The sequence below is a fragment of the Pithys albifrons genome, chromosome 1, assembly GCF_047495875.1.
Source record: "Pithys albifrons albifrons isolate INPA30051 chromosome 1, PitAlb_v1, whole genome shotgun sequence".
Lineage (NCBI taxonomy): Eukaryota > Metazoa > Chordata > Aves > Passeriformes > Thamnophilidae > Pithys > Pithys albifrons.
In genome coordinates, this window is record NC_092458.1 from 92,820,063 (window position 1) to 92,845,732 (window position 25,670).

The 25,670-nt window shown below is 42.2% G+C and overlaps 1 protein-coding gene across 4 annotated transcripts in view; it reads left to right on the plus strand.

Moving 5' to 3' along the window:
- Window positions 1-25,670, plus strand: part of ZBTB20 (zinc finger and BTB domain containing 20) — a 511,236-nt gene that overhangs the window by 454,062 nt on the left and 31,504 nt on the right. For 3 of the 4 annotated variants that reach the window (XM_071560531.1, XM_071560523.1, XM_071560539.1), the window contains exon 5: window positions 22,839-24,449. In XM_071560531.1, coding sequence (XP_071416632.1) covers window positions 22,859-24,449 — 1,591 coding nt within the window. In that variant the 5' untranslated portion in view covers window positions 22,839-22,858. Of the gene's footprint in view, window positions 1-3,989; window positions 4,174-22,838; window positions 24,450-25,670 lie in introns of those variants that run through there. The other variant, XM_071560545.1, reaches the window with a different exon arrangement.

The following is a 25,670-nucleotide window of genomic DNA, read 5'->3' on the forward strand; positions in this document are numbered from 1 at the left end:
GAAATAATCACATAGGATTGCCAATCAATGAAGTCCAGAGATGGTACATAAATAGGTATAATTTGGGAAGGTTCGATGAACAACATTTGTTACTTGTTTCATTCTTGCTCCTGCCATTGTTCTTTCAGGGTTTTTGATGTAGCTATAACAAGTTATACTCTTCCACATACTCTTAGTGTGCTATTTTACCTTCTGGAACATGGAGATATATTAGAGAGCTTGCTGATGGAAGTGTTCATAGAAGAAGTGTGCAATCAGAAAAAAATTAGGTTGGAAGGATCCTCTGGAGGTGTCTAGTCCAATTCCCTGCTCACAGCAGAGCTGACTTCCAAGTTGGATAAGGTTACTTAGAGCCTTGTTCAATTAAGTTTTGAAAATCTCCAAGGATGGAGGTACTACAACCTGATTCAGCACTGAACAATTCTCCCTGTGAAGACTATAGTAATACCATAGCAGTAGAAGTAAACTATGTAAGAGAATGTAAGAATATTTGGTTAGAATATATAAGTGAAGATCGTAGCAATAGGAGCTTTCAATATGGGTGATAAGGTAGAACAAAAAGATAGTGATATAGTTACAACAACAGCAGGATTGTCCTGGCTTTGCCTTTGCTGTCAACAGCAGCCGGACATTGCAGACTGGAGAACTTTGGGTTTCTTCATAGGTAGTTTTGATCACAGTGTCCCTGGAATTCTTCTTTTCTGAAAAGTTTTCTTTAGATCCTTAGCTGACTTGGCTGGTTTTATTACTCAGCCTTCCTCCTGTGGAAGTCTACATTCCTTTCAGGTGGTACTGAGATGCAGAGCATGTGTAAACAGTGGTGTTGCCTCCAGTGCCAGTCAGCACCATTGCTATTCTTACCATCCTACTGAGCACAAGTCACCACGCTGCAGGACTCTGATGTGGAAAAGTGATGACACAAGAGCATCTTGATAACAGTGTCAGTTTTAAGAGCAAAGCAGAAAATACATGGCTTTGGAAAGGAAGAAGCAGGGGGTGCTTTGCACAGCCTCCTTGGTGTCACTACCTGATGCTATAGTATTTTTTGACCTATGCCTCTAATGAGTTTTGAAGGCATGGGAGGCACACTCAGGGTCAGCCACAGGATGAAGCATCAATCAGTGCTTGGTCTAACAGAACAACTAGGGCTGTGCTAGTGGCTGACAAGTCATGTTTACTCAGAGTAAGCCCCTACCCTGCAAATAACAGCAATGGCCTGTCTGGGGTAGGTTGCTTTGTGTGTGGATAGAGCTGGAGTTGGAGGTTGTGTTCCAAGCATGTAACTTGGCTTAACTCTGAGCTGAAAACATACCTTAAATACAGCAGTTCAGCTTCCAGGTGCAAGGAACTTGATTGTCTTGTGCATCCAAAGTCCATCCTTTACTGCCTGGACAAAAAGGTGTGCCACCTGAAAGCTGCTCGGGTACCAATACTGTAAAAAAACACTGCTTTATGCACAGATTTCCTGCAGCACCCAGTGCATGCTGGCTGCACATGGGAATGTCATGGGATCTGGAAATGAGGTGTGTGAAGGTGTGACAGAGTTTGTGTGCCAAGGATCCATGCAGACTGTTACAAACGAGACATACGCAGTCTATGTACTTTAATATACATGTGCCCACATATAAGCTCTATATCTCCTGCATTCTCATCCGCATAGCGAGAGATGGATCCTTCCTGTGACAGAACGTGGAACAGACGGAAAGATGCCTGAGCTTGGAGTGACAAGATGCTCTGTTTACTCTTAATGAAAAAAATACCCTTTTAAATGCTTTCTTTTTCCTTCTATGTAAAACGGAGTAAATCAGCCCAGCCCTTTTTTTATACCTCTACAACTTTAAGTAAGTTCCATATAGTTGTGTGCTATTGGTTTAGATCAGATTAGATTTTAGCCCGTGTATTTGGAGCATATTGATTATAAACCGGGCGGTCCTATGGAGTAAAGGAGAGCACTCTGAATCCCAAGGTCCTGAGTTCCAGTCTCAGTGGGGATCGTCCTCTGGCGGTTCAATGCCTCCCTGCCATCCCATCCCGTCAGATCTCGGATGCTCAGCAGCGTCAGTCCCGCTTAGTACCGGGGGCTGTGACAGTCCCGAGGACTTCACTGTCACTATCCAAGCTCGCTCGGCCGTGGCAAATGGACCCTTGGGACTTAAACGGTGGGGCCAGTTGTGCGCACGCTGTGCCTCACCTAAAAAATCCACTGCGCAGGCTGGAAGGGCACACCCACGTGGGGAGAGCCCTTCCCAAATCTTCGTTCCCAAAGTCTGGCCATACATACATACGATTATAAACGTGTGGTTTCCAGCAGCCCGTCCCGTGGCGTGGGCGGGTTGTAGCCCCAGTGATACAAACGCATCAGGGCTGTCAGCAGCTGGGGGTTATCGGTGTGGTGATGGTTCCCCGGACAGCTCCTCCCCGACATCGTGTCCCGCCGACACCGAGCGCCTTTCTGTGCCCAGGGCATCCCTGAGCGCCGGGCAGCTCAGGGCGGGTACGAGGGGCCAAGCGGGCCCGGCACCTCCTGGGGGTGCTTGGCAAGGCGCGGAGGATTCGTTTTGTTTCTTTATTCGGCCCGTTTAACTTTGTTGTGTGACTGTGGCCGCCCCGGGGCGGTGCGGCGGGGCTGTGCTGGTGCTGCCCCCCGGCGGCGCGGGCGGGGATGGCAGAGGCAGGCCCTGCCCGGCCGCGCTTATGCAATGCCCTTATGTAAGCGGCCGGCCGGGCCGCTCTGCCCTGCGAGCCACGCGGGAACCGCGCTGCTCTCGCTGCGGGAGCGAGGCAGGAGCGCCGCTCCAGCCGGCAGGAACCGTGTCCTGGCGTGCGGGCTGCGCGCCGCCTCCTGGCAGCGGTGCGGGAGTGCCAGGGTGTGCGAGGAGGAGAGCCCAGCCTTGTGCAAGGGGCTGTGCCCGCGGGTGGGAGGCAGAGCAGAGCGGCGTGTGCGGGGCAGCGCCGGGGCTCCGGCAGCGCCACTTGCTCTGCGATGAGCCCCGCTCGGGCCCGCAGCCCGCGGGGTGAGTGAGGGGCTGCCCCGAGAGGGGACCCGCCCCCGCTCACCTCTCAGGTGCCGGCGGGAAGCACCGGCGGTGTGTTTGGATGGTTTTGCCCTCCCCAGCAACCGCTGCTTTCTTGCGAGCGGCACCGCCGTTCTCCCCGCGGCGTGCAGGGGGAATGCCGCATGTTGGCAGTGGTGTCGCCCCGGGTTGGGGCAGCAGTGCCGGGCTGGGCAGCTCCTGCCCTCGGGGAGCACAGTGTGGAGCGCCCGCACCTGTGGAGTGGAGGGGACACAGTGAGACAGGTGCTGTGCGGCTCAAACCCCGCTGCTTCTTCACCCTGTGCCTCAGTTTCTCCATCTGTGGCAACTGAGGAATACCTGCTTGATGTGCCACTGAGGTCTCCTTGGAGGTCTGGCTCAAGGGAGGTGTTGAGACCTCATATGCACAGTGCTCACAGACAGCTGTACCAGACTCCAGGTCTTCAGGCTTTACTTAGATGACCTCTGCATCTCTAAACTGCTTCAGTGCTTTTCCCTACAAAATGAGTCTCTGCCTTGATTCATTTTGAACTGGAAACTTGCATATTTGTTTGCTTTTCAGACGATGCTACTATGTTTCTGTATAACTTTCTCTATTCAGAATGCTACAGCCTTGGTTAATATTTGTCAAATGGAGCTCCGACTGTCTGAACCACTGGGACGAGTTTCATCTTCTATGTCATCAGTAGGGGCAGAATGAGGAGCTTCGTGCTTGGCCTATTTGCTGTAACACAGTCTCAGGGCCATTGCATCAGAGTCAAAACAAGGAGCAGCTTGTTTCCAAACAAGAAGCATGGAGGAAAGTCTTCTCTGCCTCCTTCCCTGTAAGGGAAAAGAGAGGCGAGAGGGGGGGTGGTGATGGGGGAAGAAAGTTATCTTTAACAGATTCTAAAAATGCCTTTTCCCAAATATGCAGTCAGTCCCTTCAAAGGTCTCTTTGTTTATTTTCAGGAAGAAACCCAAGACAGCTGAAAACCAGAAGGCGTCTGAGGAGAATGAGATTACTCAGACGGGTGCATGCAGCGCCAAGCCGGGCCTTCCCTGCCTGAACCTTGAAGCTGTTCCGTTTCTGAGCCCGGCCCTCATCCACTTTCCACATTCACCAACAAACCTGCACGCACACACAGGGTCATCTGATTGTGAGTACACCAACATGCTGCTGGGTTGCGCTGGGGTTCTTGAAAACACCTTCCTTATTGTGGACCAGATTTTCCAGTTGGATGGTCTTTCCACAGTGTCATAAGCAGGAGGTCCTCAGGGCTTACCTTTTCCCTTCTTTGGGAATTACCACTTAAACAGAGTATTTTTCTTTTAAGTTTGTGGTAATGCAATCAGGCAGAGGAAGCTGAGGGTATGTTGTTGGGTCAGGTTGCTGCCTCTTACAAATTAAAAAGGGAAGACCCTTCAAACATATCTCTATCAAACTAGAACTGTGGTTGCTGTTCTCCAGGTACTCACATGCTTCTCATTACCCAAGCACATCTACTGACTGGGGGGTTTCAGCCTGTGCTATATTGCAGTAAGAGAAAACAAGTGTCTGGCTCTGACACCCAGGATTGTAAAGGATTTCCATGAAGAAAGGGGAGTGTTTTGTGGAGAGGATCAGTCTGTGAGAGTCTGGAAAATCTTTGTAGGCCTGTGTGGTTGTTAAGTTTTGAGGCCCTTGTTTTGAGTGCATTCACTTTCAGATTACTCAGCATGGGTTAATTGGCCCTTTAAAAATGTTCTTTTCTATTTTGCCAAAAAATACAAAAATATGGGAGGGAATGATTAAAACTGGATTTTGGAACATCATAACTTACCCTGTCAGCTCTTGAAAACATTGTCGTTTCACAGTGGTCCCTGCCTGGAAGTCTTTTGGGCAAGAATGCGCAGGGTAATGTGAACCTCATCATTCACTAGTTTTAGAATATATAGTTTACCTCTTCTGTGGTGGTTTTAGGATGGTGTAAAATTTACAAGACGAGAGAAAAAGGAGAAGGATGATGACACCATGTTTCAAGAGCTCAGAAGCCAACCAGATTTTGCAAAAACCTATAAAAAAAACAGGACATGACAATAAAAAATCAGATTAAAAAGTATGTGTATTCTTTTCTTTTTTTAATTTAAAAATCCTGCCTCAGGGCCAAGCTTGGAAGCAGTCAGGTTATAGGGATGATCCCGATCAAAATCACTTTAGCTGCAATTCATTCCTCTTGGCTTCTGACTTTATTCATTATGAGCTTCTGAGAGAGATCTTGATTTTAATAGAGGTGGTAAACATTGGGGAGACTTTCCTAAATCTCACCTGGTGATGTGGGGAGAAGAAAGAGATGTGAAACAATTGAATAGCAGGCAGCATGCAATTTAGTATATACAAGAATTCTCTTCAAATTGGAGATGTCGGTCTCTTTGTTAAAACTGGGATTCAGTTTTGTCTTGTAATGTTTTCTGGGGAAAAAAAAAGCTTGTGAAAAGATGCAAAAAATGAGCAGAACAACAAGAAAAAATAATCCTTATTTTCAAACAAAGAATCCCTTTATCCCATTCACAAAGATGAAAGAGTTCATTAGTAAATGGGATTTGAAACTTCACACTGATGTTTTTTGACAGTACAAATGGAAACCCATGAAAGCAACCTTAGGACAGAGGCCAGCAGGGATTGTAGGGAACTTGGAGAATGAACTCCTGCTTTTGCTTTCTGAGGTGGCCAAGTTCAGGGGTGAGGAATGCTGGCAGAGGGCAGTGGGGGGAGGTGGAGTCTGCAGCTCTTCATGGTCTACCTGTTCTTTGGACAGTCTTTTAGACCCCTAAGTTTTTAATGTCCCCAAATCACCTTCCAGATGATCTCAAAGATCTTTTCAAACCTAAACAGTTCTGTGATTCTATAAATATGAATAAACTGCAGAGGCAGGTTAGATGCTCCTTTCACACTGAAAGTGTAGGTGTTTTTTAGAAAAGATGTTTAATAACAATTTCACTATTAATATTGTCCTTTCATGAATTGTTGAAATTTAGTTCCCAAAATAGAGTCCTGCAAAAATTCAGGAAATGGTAAGACCTCCTGTGGTGTTGATTTCTGTTAGTTGATTTCACATGCTTTTTATTCATGATGGGTTGTGACCTTTATCAGACTCTATCTGTTTGGGATGGTAGGCATATAATTATTGTTTGGCATACCCTTGCAAAATAGCAATGCCAATTTCTCATATGAACTAAAATGAGGTATGATGAATATTTACTGTATATTTACTATAGCTTTCTCCCATGTCCTGTGGTATTTTTTTAATAATGCCTCAATCCTTATTGCTGAAATATGTTCATTGGCCCAAGAGATCAATATTTTTGGCTCCCAACAATTAAAAAAGGCCTTCTCTGTCATTACAAATTCCTTCTGCATAGCCTGTGGTGATGCTTTTCTTCTTTGGGCCAGCAACACTTCCTGTCCTCCTCTCTACCTTCTAGACAGTACAACATTGCTTCTGCTCCTTTGCCCAGTCTGTCATACTGCCTCTACCCCAAGAGCTGGCCAGATTATATTTCATTTTCAAAGGAGTTCTTCATTGTGTTGGGGAGTTTTCTAGTGGATGGCAAATAATATAAAAATACTTCAAAACTAACGTTACGTAGGAAGTTTGGGAGGAATTTTTGTTGAAAATACCAGAAACACCCAGAAAGAGTCAGCATGGTAGAGTATATCAATTCTTGGAAAGATGCACAAATGTACAGATGGTTTCATAAGGCCTCATTCATGAATTTGGAAAAAAAAAACTTGGATTGTATGGGCCACCTATTCAAATCAGTTTGAAATCTTCACTGACCATTTTGCATGCACAGTCACTGGTGCTTGGCAGAAAACACCACCACATATTTATTATGAGAAATATTCAAAAGCCAATCTACTTTAAAATATCAGGGTGCTTTTTGAATGATTCAGATCAAAATACTTTTTCCAAGCATAGGGAATAAAAACTCTGTGATAGCCATCTGCTCCTCAGCTGTAAAAGGCAGAGGTGAATAAAACCTAAGCAGTAGTCTGAATGCCATTCTTACTGATACAAATATTTAGCAAAAAATCCCAGCTAAAGCCTTATGTGACACCCAACTTAATTTAGGGTTTAATTCCATAGCATGATATGTTCCACATGCTGTTTCTGGTGCCACTTACTCCAAATGAAATTGCATTATTTCTCACACTTGTAGGATTGGGTTCTAACTTTCTGGGTTTGAACATTTTATTTCCAGCACTGATGAATCCTTGAAGGAAAATCCAGAACGCAGGATGCGTACTGTCCTGTTCCATCTCTTTCAGCCTTGGGAAATGCTAACTCATGCAATGCAATTGGAGACACAATTTAGGGAAAGAGAGTCTTCCTGAGGTAACTGTTTTCATGTAGGACTTGGCAGATAAAAAGCACCACTTTGAATTAATTTGGAATTAAGTGATAGAGTGAGCTGATGGTGCTCCAGCCGAGTTATACCTCTAGCTACTCAGCTGTCACAAACAGATGTAGCTGCTTACCCAGAAGAATGGTGTTAGTGCAAAAAGCTGCAAGGACAAGCACAGGTTCTGGAAAGGTTACAAAAAAGCAAAGAAGAAAGTGTGAGATTCGTGCTATTTGCAATTTTTCACATATTTCCTTGCTTATGGATGGAGAATGCAAAAAGTTATAGGGTTCTAGTTCAAAGGCTGAACTGCCTCAGGTAAAGGTTCTAAAGATTTTTCTGAGAGGAAGACAGTCATCAGGACTTGACTGTATTTAAACTGTTTTGATCTGTTTAGGCCACTTATTTCAGGAGGCTTTCAGAAAGCATTTATAACTATATATGTTTTGCAAGTGCCAAGAGATAAGATCATTTTGGCAGAAACTTTCTCAGAGATACAATCAGACAAAAACTTCATTCAAGCTCTGATGTATGCATCTTAACAGATGTGTCCGAACTCAAAGGAATCCCACGGGAACAGTGCAACTGAATCTCTTTGTCTCTATTGAGAGTTAAAAGAGTTATTCTTAGATATTGGATGGTCCATCTGTGAAGGAATTTGTTCCAGACAAGGCAAAAGCAACATCTTTGAGAAGAGTTTCCGTGAGACTGAGAGACAGGTTGGACAATCACTGGGAAAACTTTTGAAGCAATTTTTGTGCTTTCAGAGAACACAGAATTCTTGCAGAGAGCTGACATTCTGGTAAGGAGTGAGTTGAGAAGGAAAGTCAGGCATGAATAATTTTTGAAAAATCTATTAGACAATCATTGGCAAGACATCGAAATAGGGGAGGGCTTTCTTAAGTTGTGTTTTAGCAAGGGACCAGGGAGATTTTGTGCATTAAATAGAATGCACTTTATAAACACTGTCAGTGATAGACTGCATCTGAACCTTTTGCCCCTACATGCTCAATTAATGTGGCTGAGTTGGTTCAACTCCAGCATTTTTCAGCTTTCATAGGATGGGAGCTTTGAAGCAGTCTGGTTTTTTTTTCCTAGTAAGTTCTGATTTTTGTAGCTTCATAGCCTTCCAGCATGGCAGGGAAAGACAGAGTAGGAAACTCACAAGGTTCCTGAACTCCACAGAGCATTAAGAGTGAATATGGAAAGTCTGAGTTTTCATTTTCTTGATCAGCTAGAGGAACCCACCATTCTCTTCCCATGAATCTGCAAGTTTGATTTCCCTGGGGCTAACAGACAGGCTAGATGGATCAGAAGGTGGTTTGGCCTCATCTTTATCTTTTAGGTTTCCTGTGTTTCCCTTTGAGGGTCTATGGCAGGAAGAGAATGGTTGCATGCCCTTATGCTCTTCTCTTTTCCTCTGGAAAATTTGCTGTGATTCCCTAGGAACTGCTCTGGAACTTTCAACTGGTCTCCACTCTCAGTGAGGAGGAGGGGCCCTGATTCTATCAGCTCCCTTGTTTATAGGCAGACAGTATGTCAATAGTAATTCCATCTGTATTTTTGCTAATCTATGTATGGTATGTCTTAGCTAATGCTGAATATTTTTAGGTTGTTTTTGGTGACCTAAGAAATGTTGTATGTTTAGATATCTATTTTAGATGATATAATAATAAAAATAATGATGCAGGCCTTTTCTGTAGCAAACTAAACTGAAAGCAAGGGTAACCATAGTTCTCAAACACTAGTGTCACAACACTTTCATCTTAAAGAATATTTGAAATTTTGTTTAATAAATGCTTCACTTTTTAGTAGTCTTAAGTGGTTTCAATGTCCTGTACACTTATATTTCTGTTTGTAAAAGTATCAAAGGAATATCAGTCAGGAATTATTTGGTTTTTTCATAGAACCAGATATATGTTGGTTGGATTGTGAAGGGACAGAAATAAGTACAAGTATGCAAAATTATAAGCTGAGCTCGCCCTGCCTCTGTTGAAAAAGTCATCACAATACACTGAAGAACTGGCAGTGTAAAAATGTTGTACTACTGATAGGAACTGGTCTCTATATTCCTAATCAGTACGCTAAGTGAGTTTTGTCAGGTTGGTCTCTTGGGCTTTTCTTCTCTTGAGAAATGACTGATAGCATATGGTACTTCAGTTATGAAGTCAGTGAGTATGTTTTTAGAAGCAACTGTGTGACTTCGGAGCCCAAGTTTCACTGATGCATAAATCACATTTCTAACACATAGATGCCTTTGAAAATTTGTCTAATTATCCTAAATGTTGATTCTCTCATTGATGACCCTGCAATAGTGGCTTGATGCTAGGTTGTCACTTCTTTTGGTATTCAGTATTTCTTACTGCTCTCCATTTAGAGAGCTTTCAGTGATAACATGCATAATCTCAGCTTTGGTTTAAAACTGCCATGCAAGTTTCCAGCTTTGATAATTTCAGGAAGGAACTTGAAGATGTGTCCACAGTGTATCTATTCTTTCTAAATACCAGGGAAAATAATGAGGCTTATTGCTCTTTACAGTTCCATAGCTTCCATTCTTGAGGTGACTGAGTTGGTAATACTGTTGTATTTCTGTTTGTAAGTCATGCTGCCTCCACCCAGTCATACTGTAACTGTTCAGTAAGATACCTATGTCTGAGTTTACTTGTTAATGTCTTCAGAGTCTGCCCCCTCCAAGATTTTTGTTAGCATTCTTAAAGTTGTGCATCTTTCAGGAAAATGTTTATTTTCTATATTGGATGAGTGTTTCAAAAGCTTCACTCATGAAATGAGGGACTGATGAATACTGTACAAATATCTATCACTGTTCAATGTATCAAGATGTTTTGGTACCTTTTTGTTATTAGGGATTTTGTTTGGGTTTTTTGATTTTGTATGTGAGTTTTGTGTTTGGTTTGGGGTTTTTTTAATAAGTCTCCAGAGCAGTGCTTTCCTCTCTTCTCCCTTTGAGCTAGCTTACCTTCTTCCATCATACTCCATTTTGAAAATTAAAGCAATAATGTCAATTCCACTGTAGAGTTTCTGTGCCCTCTTTAATTACCTTTACTGCTTTCATAGACCAGTAGCCTGGCTAACACACTGAGTCCTAACACACTGAGACAACACACTTGGCTCCTTAATCTATCAATCCACATAATCTGCAGCACTTCCTAGGTACCAGTCTTTGCCATGTAAACTTTCCCTGTCTGATATGTTTAAATAATGTTTCATTGCAGTATTTGTCTTTATGCCTTTAGTAAGTTTTTCTTTAAATTTCCTCTTCACTCTGTGTAATCTTTGTTTTGCATCTAGCCTGCCACAGTTTATGCTCAGTTCTATTAGTGTCAGTTGGGCACAATTTCCATGTTTGGAAGCATACATTTTCAGCTTTAATAAACTCTTATACCTTGTTATTTAACCACTGTAGCATTTTCTACTTCCTCATATTTCTGTTGTTGTTCTTGGATATGCATATGGACTCTATTAAAGTATTATTAAGGCCACCTCCCTGCTGATCTTATGGATTTTACTTCCTTATCTTTTCCTTTCAGACCCTTTCTGACTAACTTCCTCTTCTTTTTTTCCTTTTAATAGTTGTTCTTCCCAAAGTTGCACATACCAAAACTGTCAGTTTATGTGATCTCCTTGAAGGATGTCAAACAAAATCATGCCAATCACTGTTATTTCGTCTCAACCACATGTGCTACTGCTGTCATCTCCTCTGTCCTAGTGGGGGGAGAAGACTAAAACCAATGTACCATTTTGCTGATGTGGTCTGCAGAGGGGCACTAAAGCAGCTCCATCTACATCTGTTTTTGTCCTTCTGTGAGTTGCTACAATGCCATGAAGCTAAGTGCTTGCATCTCTCTTGGTTAGTCCCTGCATGCTCTATGACGACACCTTCCACGTTTTGAGAAACACTGACCACTGCTTTAGTTTGTTGCAACTACACAGCTCCAAATTTGCAGGTGTAAAAACATAACTGGTCACCTTCTGCTCCTTTTTGCAGCTGTGACCTGTTTAGCATTGGACCTTTTTGCTCTTTTCCTCTCAGCTCCTATACTCACTTTCTCATCTTTACTCTTGTTTGCCTTTGGTAGAGTAGCCATGTAATCTTTGTGCTGTGATCCCCCTCAGTAACTTCAGAAAAAGGTAGGGCCAAACCAGTATTCAAATAAGAGAAAACCAAAACAATTTGTGCATTGTTCTCTGAACAGCTGAACAAAGAGAGCTCTTTCATTCAACTCTTTTCTGAACTGAAGCCTTAACGTGGTACTGGAAGAGAACCTGAAACATAAAACTGAGGAACTGTTTAATACCACCTAATAATGTTTATAAAGTGTGCTAGGAGATGTTGTGGGGGAAAGTCATTGTATTTTCACAAGAAGTGTGGTGTTTGATCTACTCCATAGGTGAAAGTCAGTTGTAAGCCCGTCAGAATGGCACTATACTTCATTTGCATCCAGGTATTTGCCTTGCAGATCACAGTGGCGTGTTGTGGCTGGCACCAAGCATTTGGATCCCCATGGGCACCAATTACTATTGTTTCTAGAGGGGATGCCATTGTGCCATCTTTTAATTTGTGTTTTCTGAGACTGTCCTCATTGTCCACACAGTCACTTGCAAGGCTAAAATAACATAGGATATAGTCTTCTGTATCTACCACTCAGGAACTAGAGTACACAGACAATTCGAGGTCTCTAGTTAATCTATCAGGACAAATAGCTCCTTGAGGAATTAAGTGCACCAATGAAAAAAGATTAACAAATCCTAGAAACCCTACTCATCCCAGCTTTGTTGTTTTAAACACTGAGAGTATCTCTGCCCGGTTGGGATGTGCAATATATACTCTGTATCAATCTGAGACATGTGGAAAGTGCTTCTTCTTGAAAGCCCACAAGAGAGAAGTAGTATAAATTAAGAGTAATCTCACAACAGCTATTTTTGAGTTCTTAACCAGTGAAAATGTAAGTGTAGCAATATTGTGCATCTATTAAAAATCTTGAAAGGCTCTTTATAACTAGATGATAGGAGTGATAACGTGTAATTTATTGATGTTACACAGATAGAGAACAAATCCACAAAGTAGCAATTTTTGAGTGAAAAGGGGTATGATAGAGGAAATAAAAACAGAGAAAGAGGCTTCTCCCTATGGTTTCATGCCTGTGTGAGCAACCATGTCAATTTGAACAAAACTACCTTGTGCTTTGGTCCTATGCCACATTTCATAACGGGGCATATTCCCTGTATTCAAAAGTAAAACTCCCAGATACCATCTCTAATGTTCTTGGCTGAGTAGAGGGTAGAACGTACCTGAAGGCAGACCTGAGAAATACTGTCATGCACTGCATTAGTATCACCTGTTGGTGTCTGTATGCTTATGTATACATGTATTTCCAGGGCCTTTTCCCTGGAGGGTGGCAGGAAGCATTGGAACTGAGAATGTACATTTAATGCTAGAGATCCATCTGATGATACCAATCCACCCAGCAATGCTGTGTTTTTGCATACATTTCTGTTCCTGTCAAAACTAAGTAAGTGATTTTGGAAATAAGTCTGCTCCCAGAGATTGCAGAGGTCTCACTGAGGACAGAAACTTTCCCCGTGGCCTTCAGCATTGTTGACATGAGCATGTGCTCTTTCCCACTGATACTGAAATCTGAATTATAAGCAGGCCTGAACACTCATCCCATAAGCACAAAATAAAGAAGCCACAGTCCAAAACAGTATGAATATCTGTCTCACGATATTTCTAAGTTGAAATATTCACCAAAGCACCCAGTTGTACTAGTTAACAATTACCCTTTCACTAGCAGATAAAAAAGATAAATGGAAAAAATAACCAAATTAAATCTAGCATTTTCATGTGATAGCTTTCCTCTACTAAGGGCTGAGACAGAGTCACTGCAAGAGATAAAAGAATCCTTTTGTCAGCCCTGAGGACTGGCATTTCTAATTTTTCATCCATCCCTTGTTTCTCCCATCAGCCTGTAGTTTTGTGACCAGAACAAAATCTCCTGCATGGAAAGGCCTTTCTCAGGAACCATGGATGATACAAGCAGTGATCTTCTGCAGGCAGCAGCTCTCCTACAAAACTCAACCGTGCCTGAGTGCACCCTTTTCCTAACAGACTACAAACACTCCTGTAGAGGATTCTAACATGAATAAAAACCTTCTAAACAGGTAGTTACTTTAAGAGGTTTTAATCTATATTTTCATTTTAACCAAAGCCCACAGGCTTTCAGACTTACTGTATTTAACCACACTCAGGCTGATAAGCTTTTCCTCCTTGTCTTTCTGCCTGGGGGAAAAACCTAACAATACACAGCAAATGGGAAAGAGTTCATGCAATAGCAATTGTCTCTTTTGGAGATATGTTTTAATATATTTGCACCTATTATCCTTCTAATTTATTCCTTCTCCAGACTCAGCCCACCTCCAGCCCCCAGCCCCTTCTCCCTAAGCAATGTTTTTGAGAGAGGATATATGTCTATACAGTCCCCCCGCAGCAAGATAACCAAAACAATCCTTATCCACTTCCCTTATGGATGTTCAGTTTGAAATCCACTATTAGGACTTAAACAAAAGCCCTTAAAGCAGGTGAAGGTATTAAGGACTAGTCTTTTAATCAGGACCATAGAACAGCAAAAGAAATCATATTGTTTGCCTACATTTTCCAAAAAGTTGCTGTTTTGGGTTTGTTTGGGGTTTTTTTCAAGAGGCATCACCCTGTTCTTTGGTTGAGTGGGTACTGTTCACACCATAACTCCACCAGCATTGCTGGCCCATCTCAGCCCTTCCCTGTCAGTAACTCTCTTGTTGCAGGTCCCCCAGTGCAACATGCACTCTGAGCAGCCACACTTGGCACTGGGAAGGAAAACTAGCACTAGATGCACCTCGAATTTTTAAAGAACCAAACTGACATAAACTTATAGCCACTTAAAGCAGTTGGACCATGCTGGGGCTTGGCAGGATCGTACATAACTCCCTGGGAACAAGCGAGTATGGTTGACACAGTTTTCATGTATAACATGAAAATGTTCTCTGCTGAAGAAGCGATGAGCACAGCCTCATTTCTCTTCCTAGGAAATGGTGCCATCCTGTGGCCACGTTGTTTTCTCTGTTTCGATTTAAGGGAGTAGTTGTACAGTTTTCTCCCTTTACATTTTTTAAAAAGAACATTAAAATGCTATTTGGCAAGCTTATATTTTGCTAACATAAGTGGCTTACAGCTGGCCAGGGCACAGGAATTAGCACCCTTGTAATGGTATGGCCAGCCTGTTGAAATCCCCATTAATGTAGCTGTGATGACAGCTTCAGTGGTTGTTCTGTTTATGTCGTGCATGTTGCTTGGAGGTGTTGGAGACACCTACAGGAGAAGTATCCCCCATCAATGTAGTCCATGTCTGTGTTAGGGGGATGTGACGGCATGGCTGTAGCAGCAGAGGGTCTGCAGACAAGGTCTCAGAGAGAAACAGAGATAAACAGTGTGTGTGTATATGTGTGCCAGTGTTTAACATGGAGGTATGTTGGTCTGGACCCCAAATGTGTGCCTGGGGAAAAAAAATGGCTTTTGCCTATACCATCTTTAAAGTATCTTTGAAATTCCTGAAATAGCAAGTATACAAACTGGACTGCAAGTGGGAAAAGTAAATACCCTGGCTAAAAATGGACTACTTCTCTAACTTAAAAATAGCTGAACATGCTGTAACATTTCGAAGGCTTTGGTGACCACATTGCTATGATTTGGAGCCAGCTTTTACCAAGTGTTTTAGAGTTGTAAGTTGGATGCTGACCATAAAGAGGTACAGAGAAAGTAAGGCACTAGAGCAGCCTCAGAGGAAGACTTTCTCGTAAGCCTGGAGAACAAAATTTGAAGAGATCCATGGAGTTAATTATTGATCTTTCTGTAGTGTTCTTTATCCAAGGAATATAAAGCCATTTTGTTAGGATTAATTAAGGCAGGGTGGGGTGCATGATGCTGTCCGTGTTCTACATGTGGAGCAAACTGAGGCACAGACATTGCCACCTGCAGATTGTAGGGCAAACAGGATTAGTGCTGATGGACACCTCCTGTGGACTTTCAGGAGAAGCATAGGAAGGTGACTCACTGCCCTGGTCCCTAAGAGTGTAGGCTGAAATAGAGCCTTTTATGCTGGGATTTATGCCCTCTGGATATAGAAGCCATTTTATGTAGAACACCTATGGTTAATTCTTTGGTTTTGTGTGAATTGGATATCTCATCATTAGGTAAATGCTAAAAAGGACAGGGCAATTAACTGAATAAATTATCCATAGGAAATTTGCTCAACATTCTCTAGTCTGCAGAAAAAAACCCGTCTCCTGAACAAAGTTTAAGCAAACTCTTTCTTGTTTGCTGTCTCTTTGGTATGTTTTTTCCTTGGAGAATAAGGTTCTGTTTGTATGTTCCTGCATTTATGTCTTTCAAACAAATGTAGTTATTAGCGATGAAATTTAGAAAAGTTAGACAGCTTTCAGAACGCAGTGATTCTTTCTTGCATGGAGTGTATTACTGACACATTAATAGATGTTGTGCTGGTAAAAATACAGTACTTCCTGTTAACTGTAGACTGCTACATATTTTGATTCTAACAACAATCTGGTAGGGTTAGGGCAATTTGTGTAGTGTCATCTGGTGTTTGTTTTGGATGGATATTATAGAAGGAGATACTGATTTCAAGATGTTCAAGCAGATGATTGGGTGAAAACTCCACCAAACCTTTAAAGCAACAGAAAGCAAGGGCTACTCCTGGTCAGATCTCCCACTGAGGACACAAATGTTCTTCTGTGTTCCTGAAACTCCATATAAGCTTTTCCTTTTGCAGGTCCCTGCCTAGAACAAGGCCAAATATTCAGGAGAATTAGTCTGAGCAGGAATGTCTAAATTGGCCTCTCCAGCATCTTTGAGAAATACTGACAAGTCAGACATTACCAGGTTTTCAGGATTTGAATTCTGGTCGCTTCCTAAGTGGAAGAAATGTTGCTCCACTAAATTGGTCCCAGAGAGTTGGAACCTGATGCAGGACTAATTTTGTGTATGGAAACACTATAAAGGAATTTTTCCTCTGTTAATCCAGTTTTATTTTAGAGTAACTAACTTCAGAACAACAGAAAATTAAGCTTTATCACTTGGGATAAATTAGGTCATTGGAGCTGAAAAAGCACCCATGGTTATGGTGCTAAGTTTGGAATAGGAGACACTTGTGTATGGAAATGAAAAAAACTTCTGTGGAATTTGTGGGGCTATAGTAACTTTCATATGTTGCGGTGGAAATGCTGTATTTCCACTGACCTGTGTTTATGCGAGAGGTAAGAGAGATTTTCATTCCCACTTAACGATTCTTTACTGAGATACGTCTTTCTTAAGGAAAATCTGTTTTGATAATAGGGTTTTGTTTGCTTGCGTTTATTTATTCTGAAAGGTCTTTAAAGAGTATCATATATGATGATATAGAGACCACTCCTTCATTCAGCTCTGTCAGGCTGAGAACTTTATCCACTTCAGGGCTGCATTTTAAGTGAAAGAAAGACTGGATAGAAGACAGAAGAAGATAAGAGTGACGAGAATACTTATAACCAGTGAAAATGACTTGGTGACCTGAGTTTGTATTTCCTAGAAATGACAGGTATAAAGGAGAAAAGTGAGGCACCTTGCAATATATGAGAAAGTACTATAAAGAGGGAAGTGGTCAATAGCTCTTCCTATCTTCTGGAGTAAATGATGAATAACCAGTTTCAAAGTTACATACTAGGACATCTTTCTTGCTAGAAAGATAGCAGGTGCTCTGTCTGGGGAGGGAGTGGAAATCAGCCACGGTGTTGATTTTTTGCAAACATGGTAGACAAATTACTGATGAGATAGTGTAGCTAAATTGTTCCCACCATGAGGAAAAGTAGACTAGGTGACTGTCTGAAGAATCTAATGCATCCTTTTGATACAAACAGAAGGCATCCAACACTTGGTGTGAAGACCAAGGATAGGAGATTTCCAAAACCACCTATGGTAGAGAGTAAGGAGTTAAGGAGTTGCTGAGTCTCCTGCAGCAGGTTAGTTAGGCTTGTGCTCCCAGGAAGTAATGGCTGGATTACTGATGCACAGAGAAACAGCTTCAAAAGCAGGAAGAAGGCCTACCAAGCCTAACTTCCACATCTTTATCTTAGCCCAGAGTGTTCTCCCAACTAGGGAGGCGCTTGTCATTTTGATATTAAGAATATAGATAGCATATTCTGTATAAGATATAGTGCCTCCAACTTTTCTACTATCTCTCAAAGTGTGTGTTCCTAATGCAAGGACTGAGAAGGTTGTCAGGAAGAGTAACTAGGCAAATATTTCAAGCTAGTTCTAGTTGAACTTGGTCTAAGTATTAGTAGGATGGGTTGCCAAACAATTTTCTAAATGCTACTGCAGAAGAGTGAGGCTAAAACTCAATCTATGTCTGTCTGATCAAGCCTACCAGTTCTCAAGGATATAACACAATTATTCTCTTTCCCCTGTAATTATAAAAGCAAGACAAAGCCATTGGGTTTCACTCTCCTAGTAATTCCTCTGAAAGAGCACACAGTAAGCATCCAAAAAGAGCTTGGATTCCAGTGTCCTAGGCAATTTTGCTTCAGGAGCAGCCTATGCACCGAGCTATGCTGAGTTACAGTAGCTGTGGTGGATTCATCATCACTGTGTTTCTAGAAGTGGTAGTCACTACTGAGCAATGACCTTTGAGATACTGTGATTTTAAAGGACACTAGAGAAAATCAAATTCTCTGATATCCTTTAGTTATGAGTATTAAAGCTGGCAGCAATAGGCTTTGCAGAAAGGGACATCTAGTGGCTGTACAAAAAAATCCTTACTCAAAGCATTTTAAAATGTACAACGTAGCCATTTATGTTTAGCCTGCAGTCTTCAGTATTCCATACATCTTATTAGCTCTACTACATCATGTGTTTGCTGGGGGTGATTTTTTCTCGTTTTGACAAACAAAAAATCACCTTGTGAGCCATAACTTTCTAGCTTTATGTAGGTCTACGTATGGTAACTTTGGCAAATAGAAAACTGCCTCAGACCATACTTGATGTACTTCACTGCTGCACTTCCACATTTTCTACAGCATCTTCTAGGACTCCACTGCCTGCTCTTTCCTTCTACTATTACCTTCCTCTTTGGTACTGTACTTGGAGGAGTTGTCATTGTTATTGTCATGGTAAAGCCTACTTTCTTTTGAGAGCCCATAGCATAAAAGTCAGCAGGAGGGGTGGATGAGATTCAGGGAAACACTAATCTAAGCATTCAGTCATGTATTACACAACAAAAGTTTTTTCCTTTCCCATCCATGTTGTGCTCCTTCTTACTAGTTGAGGATGAATTCCATGCATGTTTCTGTGAATAGCCTGACAGTTTAATCGGTACATTTGCATACGGGCAAATGAAGCTTTTTTCAAAGTTGCACAGTAATATGTTTCACCTTTATGCCATGCCAGCTTCAAATTGTATCCCAGGAGGATTTCAAATGTGCATAATCTGTGCAGTTGTCTGAGCTTTTTTTTCTTTTTTCTTTTTTTTTTTTTTAACTGGCAAATGCCTATTCATTGCCCATCTGGGTGAGAATGGCCTTTGCATTTTCACATCCATTCTTTCCTATATGGTTTGTGAATACCCCTCCAATCAGAACTTGCTTCACAGAAAGGGGACAAAACCATTTTACAGGAGTTTCTCAGAATAAGTCCATTGGGATCTCTACATCATGTTTACTGGACAAAAAAAAAATAGAGAGGAATACTTAACAAAGACCACTTGAATTTCACGGAAAGGTTCCCACTGTCTCGAGTTTAAAGGAATGGCAGGCCTGAGAAGAGCCGGAGACAGAGTCTTTTTCCTGAGCCAAGCATTCTGTGCAGTGACGAGTAGGTGAGTGTGCGTGTGTATGGGTCTTGTAAAGAGCTGACACACTTTCTGGCTTGTCCAGGGCTCTAGTAGCCTTTGTCAGAATGTGGCATTTACTTAGAATCAAGCCTGCATTGGCAAGTCCACGTTTTATGGAGAGCATCACCTTTGGACTTTTAGCTTAGAACAGCATAAAGGAGGGGTCAACCACAAGAATTTGTACTCAGTTTCCTGTGGAGCAGGATGGAATCTGCATGGGACAGCAGGTTTTGCTACAGACTTATCTGGAATTTGTTAAAACTGTTTTTTATACTGCTGTGGTTTGTGCAGTAATGTCTCTGACAGTATTGAAAATTATTTGATTGCCTGTACTTTGGATAGCTACAGCTTATAGGGTTGAATGTCAAGGAAGATGGCCTAGAATATTCATCCTCAAAATCTGTATTAGCTTTTGTTACCATTTGTTGTATGTCTCTTCAACCCAACTTTCTTGTTTTATCCTTAAGAAGTAAATTTCAGTTGTTTTCTCAGTTGAAGAAGTGGTGTTCTAATTTCACTTGAAGTAAAGAAAGGAGGAAAGAAATTTTTTTAAGGGCAAACTCTGTTATTACCAATAGGAAAAACAAAAAACACTCCATGCCATTTATGAAGTTACTCAATTGGCTTTCAGACCAGATCCTGCACCACAAGGTGCATCCTAGATAGTTGCTATAGAAGAGCTATTCACATCACTCTCACAAATGCAAACAAACCTCTTTTCTGTGCCATGATTAACCCCAGCTACATGACTTCATCAAGCCATCTAACAACCAAATACACTGTGGCTTCACAACTCTTTGATTTCCACAACCAGAACCTGAGAACGGCTGTTGAAACTAATATATGAACCTTGGCATTCCTCCTTTCTGTCCATGATTTGTAGGTACGTGGCAGAATTCACTTTTCCAAGGAGTCATCCAGTCTTGTGATACATATCACACCTTTCTGGAAAGGAGTTATCCCGAGGGTCCATTTTTCAGAATTCCACTCACAAACCTAATTTTATCTGTCAAGGAGCATAAGGGACAAAGTAGATTTCCTTTCACCTGCTCAGGTCAAGATACCTGTCTTTAGCCTCTCTGGTGTGTGTAGAATATTCTGCACTGTGCATGTGCAAGGTGAGATGTTTGGATTACTGAGTTGGACTGCTGCATATTTCTTATTATTATCAAATACCTCATTTGACAAAACAGAACATAAGGTCAAGTTGCTGGGGAAGGGGAGTCCTAGGATCAAACCAAGTAGTCACTGATACTACTCGAAGGGAGACAGAGATAAATGGGTGGCCATACAATCACTTGCCATGGCCTACAGTAAGTCTTGAAAAGAGGTGTGATCTATTTGTCATTCATTTTCTGCCTTTCTGTTCCACACCATTACAAAGTTTTTGCCAAGGATTCTGACCTTTTATGTAAATAGATTTTGGATTCTTGTATGATCTGGCAAGTTGGGAAGGGAAGCATCCTGAAGTGTCTTGGAGGCCTCCTGGAGAATTACTCCATCTGGAAGGAGGAGGAAATGCATGTCTTCTGTACATTATTTTGTGTAATAACAATTGCAATGCACTTGAATGCCCAAGATGTTTTTCCAGTCCTGTGATCAGTCTCATCAGAGGAAGAAACTCTGGTTTCTTGGCTAAGTTTATGAACAAGTCAGATGTATTTCACAACCTCCATCATACTGTTAGTGGTTTCCTCCTTGGTTTTGCTCTCTGAGCATCCCTGCAACGTACTAATCACACGTGGCAATTAGAACCCTTCTGGTACTGGTTGGTTTACATCTATTAGCATCAGACTTCTTCAGACAGTCTGGCCCCATCATGATTTCCAGTTCCTGACCTTTTGTGCTACCCTTTTATCATCAACTACTTCAGAGAATTAAAATAACCACCTGTGTCCAAGGTGGCTTCTCTTTGAACCACCAGAATAGAGGGTGCTGGAAATGTCAGAAGTGAATAAATGACAAGGAAAAGGCAGAGCAGGAAAGATGCATCATTTTCCTGCAAATTGCAGTGAGTAGTGTTCTACTGCCTGTGTATGAGACGTAAAGGACTCCTTAGGATGGAACAGAGAGACATGGTTGGGCTAAAATACAAATGTATATGTTTCAGCTGCTTTCAGTGCTATTTATTGCTCTGTATACTTCCATTAGAAAGTGACAGTAAGTTACTTTAATTTACTCATGCTTGCTTACCAAATTTTCCTTTTGGATCCTCACACATTGACACGTAACTGTGGCAAGAGGGGCTGTAGCTTCTGTAGGAATATTCAAGACAAAATGCCTGTAATACTATTGGTGATTTAGCATTACTTTTTTCTGCACACTTTTCTAGAAACCAAGGTGATGTATGTACTACAAATGCTAAGAGAAAAAATTATTAATACTGTTTTATTTGTTTACCATTCAAAAGGCAGTTCGTTTTTCATAGTTAAAATGTGAAACCACAGTTTCTGCCCATCAAAATCTGAATAGAAGAAAAAATGGTAAAGAACAGGAAAGAAATGGAAAAGCATTAAAATGAAAGGAAGCAAGATGAAGATAGGGAACAGTGGATTGAGAGATTAAGAAGTTACTTTTCAGTCACTTGTAAAAGTTAATTTTGAAGATTATATTGGCTCTGTACCCAAATTGGTTAGATGCTTTTCTAAACTGTTCTCTATTTAGATTATTCAGCCAAACTAAGACAAAATCTTCCTTGGAGTAAATGTCTGTAATTTTCCAGTTCTGTCAAGTAAATAACAGCAGGAGAACATTTGTTTTTATATGATGGTATTCTGCTGCAAGTCAGAACTTGGGATATGCTAAAAATGAAGGGGACAGCTCATGTTAACTTCTTGCTTTGGGCTCTTCCAGAGGACTGTTTGTCACTATTGGGTAGCAAATGTTCTAAACCACAACCCCAGACAAAACTGTGCGTGGGATTTTAGGAACATTTACAGCCTTAATCTTGAACCACATTTGGATTTTACAAAGTGATTGCCAGTTTTTTTCACTGTACTGTGAAACGTAGGATCCAAATGCCTTAAATACTAATCTAGATAGAAATCACATTTTCATATATAGTCTTTGCATTATCAACTTAGGGTCATTAAAGTAAGATTCTGATCTCTTCTGGCTTGGGTCCACATCCAAACAGCTTAAAATCCAGCTTTAATCCATGTGCTCAGTGTTTACAATTGGCTAGCTCTAAGCTTTTTAAAGCCAGAAAAACTGATAGGAAGTCCAAGGCCCAGTAAGTTGATTGGAATTCAGGCCCAGCTACACCTGTCTTCATTTGCTTCTGTCCAAAAACTCAGGACTTGAACATCTGCAAATGAGTAGTGAAATTTACTTCTAGCCTTACAAAAATGACATCTGCTTACCAATGTGTTTGTATGTGATTTTTACGGTGCAGTTTTGTTTACCCAGTGGGCTGTCACCTTTGTCAGTGCTCTGACTGTGGCCATGTAGAGGACGAGACTCAAGCTGTTCTTTCTCTTTTTTTTGTGTCACCTGCTTTTCTACAGGTAACATCAGTTGCAAGGGGATGACAGAGCGCATTCATAGCATCAACCTTCACAACTTCAGCAATTCTGTGCTCGAGACCCTCAACGAGCAGCGCAACCGTGGCCACTTCTGTGACGTGACGGTCCGCATCCACGGGAGCATGCTACGCGCCCACCGTTGTGTGCTGGCGGCTGGCAGCCCCTTTTTCCAGGACAAATTGTTGCTGGGCTACAGTGACATTGAAATCCCCTCAGTGGTGTCAGTCCAGTCTGTGCAAAAGCTCATTGACTTCATGTACAGCGGGGTGCTGCGGGTCTCACAGTCAGAGGCCCTCCAAATCCTCACAGCTGCCAGCATCCTGCAGATCAAGACTGTGATTGATGAATGCACAAGGATTGTCTCACAAAATGTGGGAGAAGTCTATCCGGTGATTCAGGATTCTGGCCAGGAGACACCCAGGGGAACACCCGAATCAGGCACCTCGGGACAAAGCACCGACACGGAGTCTGGCTACCTGCAGAGCCATTCTCAGCACAGTGTGGACAGGATTTATTCAGCCCTCTATGCCTGTTCCATGCAAAATGGCAGTGGGGAGCGCTCTTTTTACAGTGGGGCTGTGGTCAGCCACCATGAAACAGCCCTGGGACTCCCCAGGGACCATCACATAGAAGACCCCAGCTGGATTACCCGGATCCATGAACGGTCACAACAGATGGAGCGGTATCTCTCCACCACTCCAGAGACCACACACTGCCGCAAGCAACCGCGCCCTGTCCGAATTCAAACCCTGATGGGCAACATCCATATTAAGCAGGAGATGGAGGATGACTATGACTACTATGGCCAACAGAGAGTGCAGATCCTTGAGCGCAATGAGTCTGAGGAATGCACTGAGGACACTGACCAAGCAGAAGGCACTGAGAGTGAGCCCAAAGGGGAGAGTTTTGACTCGGGAGTCAGTTCCTCCATTGGCACTGAGCCTGATTCCATAGAGCAGCAGTTTATGGCTGGTCTGGGTCGGGATGGGCAGCAAGAACCTTCTCAAACAGATCAAAATGACGTCTCTACTGATGGCACTCAGCCACAGCAGCAGCAGCAGCAACTTGTAGATGCCAACTCTTCCTCACCAGAGAGAAGCAATGACGTTGAAATGGACAGCAAAGTGCTCACAGTCAATAACAGCACCGAAAAGGGGGCTTTGCAGCCTTCTGTCAACACAACTGTTGCCCAACCATTGCCAACCACACAGATCTACTTACGCCAGACAGAAACCCTCACCAGCAATCTGAGGATGCCACTGACTCTGACCAGCAACACTCAGGTCATTGGCACAGCTGGCAACACCTACCTGCCTGCCCTTTTCACCACACAGTCTGCTGGCAGTGGCCCTAAGCCTTTTCTCTTCAGCCTGCCCCAGCCTTTAGCTGGCCAACAGACACAGTTTGTGACAGTGTCCCAGCCTGGCCTGTCAACCTTTACTGCCCAGCTGCCAGCCCCACAGCCCTTGGCCCCATCTGCGGGCCACAGCACAGCAGGTGGGCAAGGCGAAAAAAAGCCTTACGAGTGCACTCTCTGTAACAAGACTTTCACCGCCAAACAGAACTACGTCAAGCACATGTTTGTACACACAGGTAAGAGTATTTCCCCTTGGCTTATGTACAAAGCCAGAGAAAGTCCTTCACAGCCATTGACTTAGATTCTGTTTGCCAACGTGCCAGCTCCCAGCACAAACAGGAGAGAGGGGTTGTCCAGGGAGCAGGTATCACTGAATACTTCCCGAGCTGACTGTGCTGAAGTTGAGCCCCTGCAGAAACGTACAGATCTCATGCAGGGGCCTAACTGTGCATGGCGCAGAAACAAGCTCATTGTACTTGGAGTAAAACGTGTCCTGCATCTGCCCAAGGAAATGGTAAGCATTTTGTTGTGTCCTGCAAGTTGACCAGGCAACATGAAGTGGAAGCGGGATAAGGCAAACTGTAATAAGTCATAGGAAAAATTGAATCTTCTGAGAGGGAACATCCCCCTGTAGGTTTTAAAGCTGGGGGACTTTAAGCTCACATGATGATGATTGACATGAGGTTAGGGTAAATTCATTACTGGTGGAGGTGCAGCAGTAGAACCAGGCCTGGATGTTACACACCCTGCCACATGATCTTGCATATTCCTATAAAAAAGTAAATCTGGAGTTTTGTAAGGAAGGACAAAAGGAAAGATCTCTTTCTGTACTACGTTGAAGCTGATTGCTGTAATCCTTTGTCTCTTGGTAAGTCAAATAATTAACTAGTTGTGAGTATAGAAGTATAGGGTTCAATGAGAAAATTGTAAAAGAATGTGTGTAGGACACAACAGAACACAACATCAGCACCTTTTTGTTTAAAAATGCAGCTGCCTTATTGTATGGTTTATGGTCTGTTGAGCTGGTATAGGTAAGCATATTTTCTGCTGAGCCAAAACTGCCTTTTCTAGCTTTCTCAAGTTGAGACTTCGAAGCAAGGATATATATATATATCTTACAGAGAGAGCTATCATGGGTTCAGGACTAAATTTTGCTTACTTTAGCCTTCGGCTCTTTCTGACTTTGGAGAGCAATTCTAGTTTAGAGAAAGAGTAAATATTTCTTTCACCAAGCAGTGGTTTTGTTAACATCATATCTTAAAATAAATGCTGGGTTTGTGATACGTGGAGTAGAAACTTGGAAAAATTGCCCAAAGTATGGGAGGAATGTAGGTCATGCCTCTCAGTTGTATGCAATAGACTTAAATTCCATGTGTGTATGTAAACTTTTAACTTCAATTTACCTATATTTATCACTTAAATGAAAAACTCCTCTAGACATCTAAGGCAGACATGTA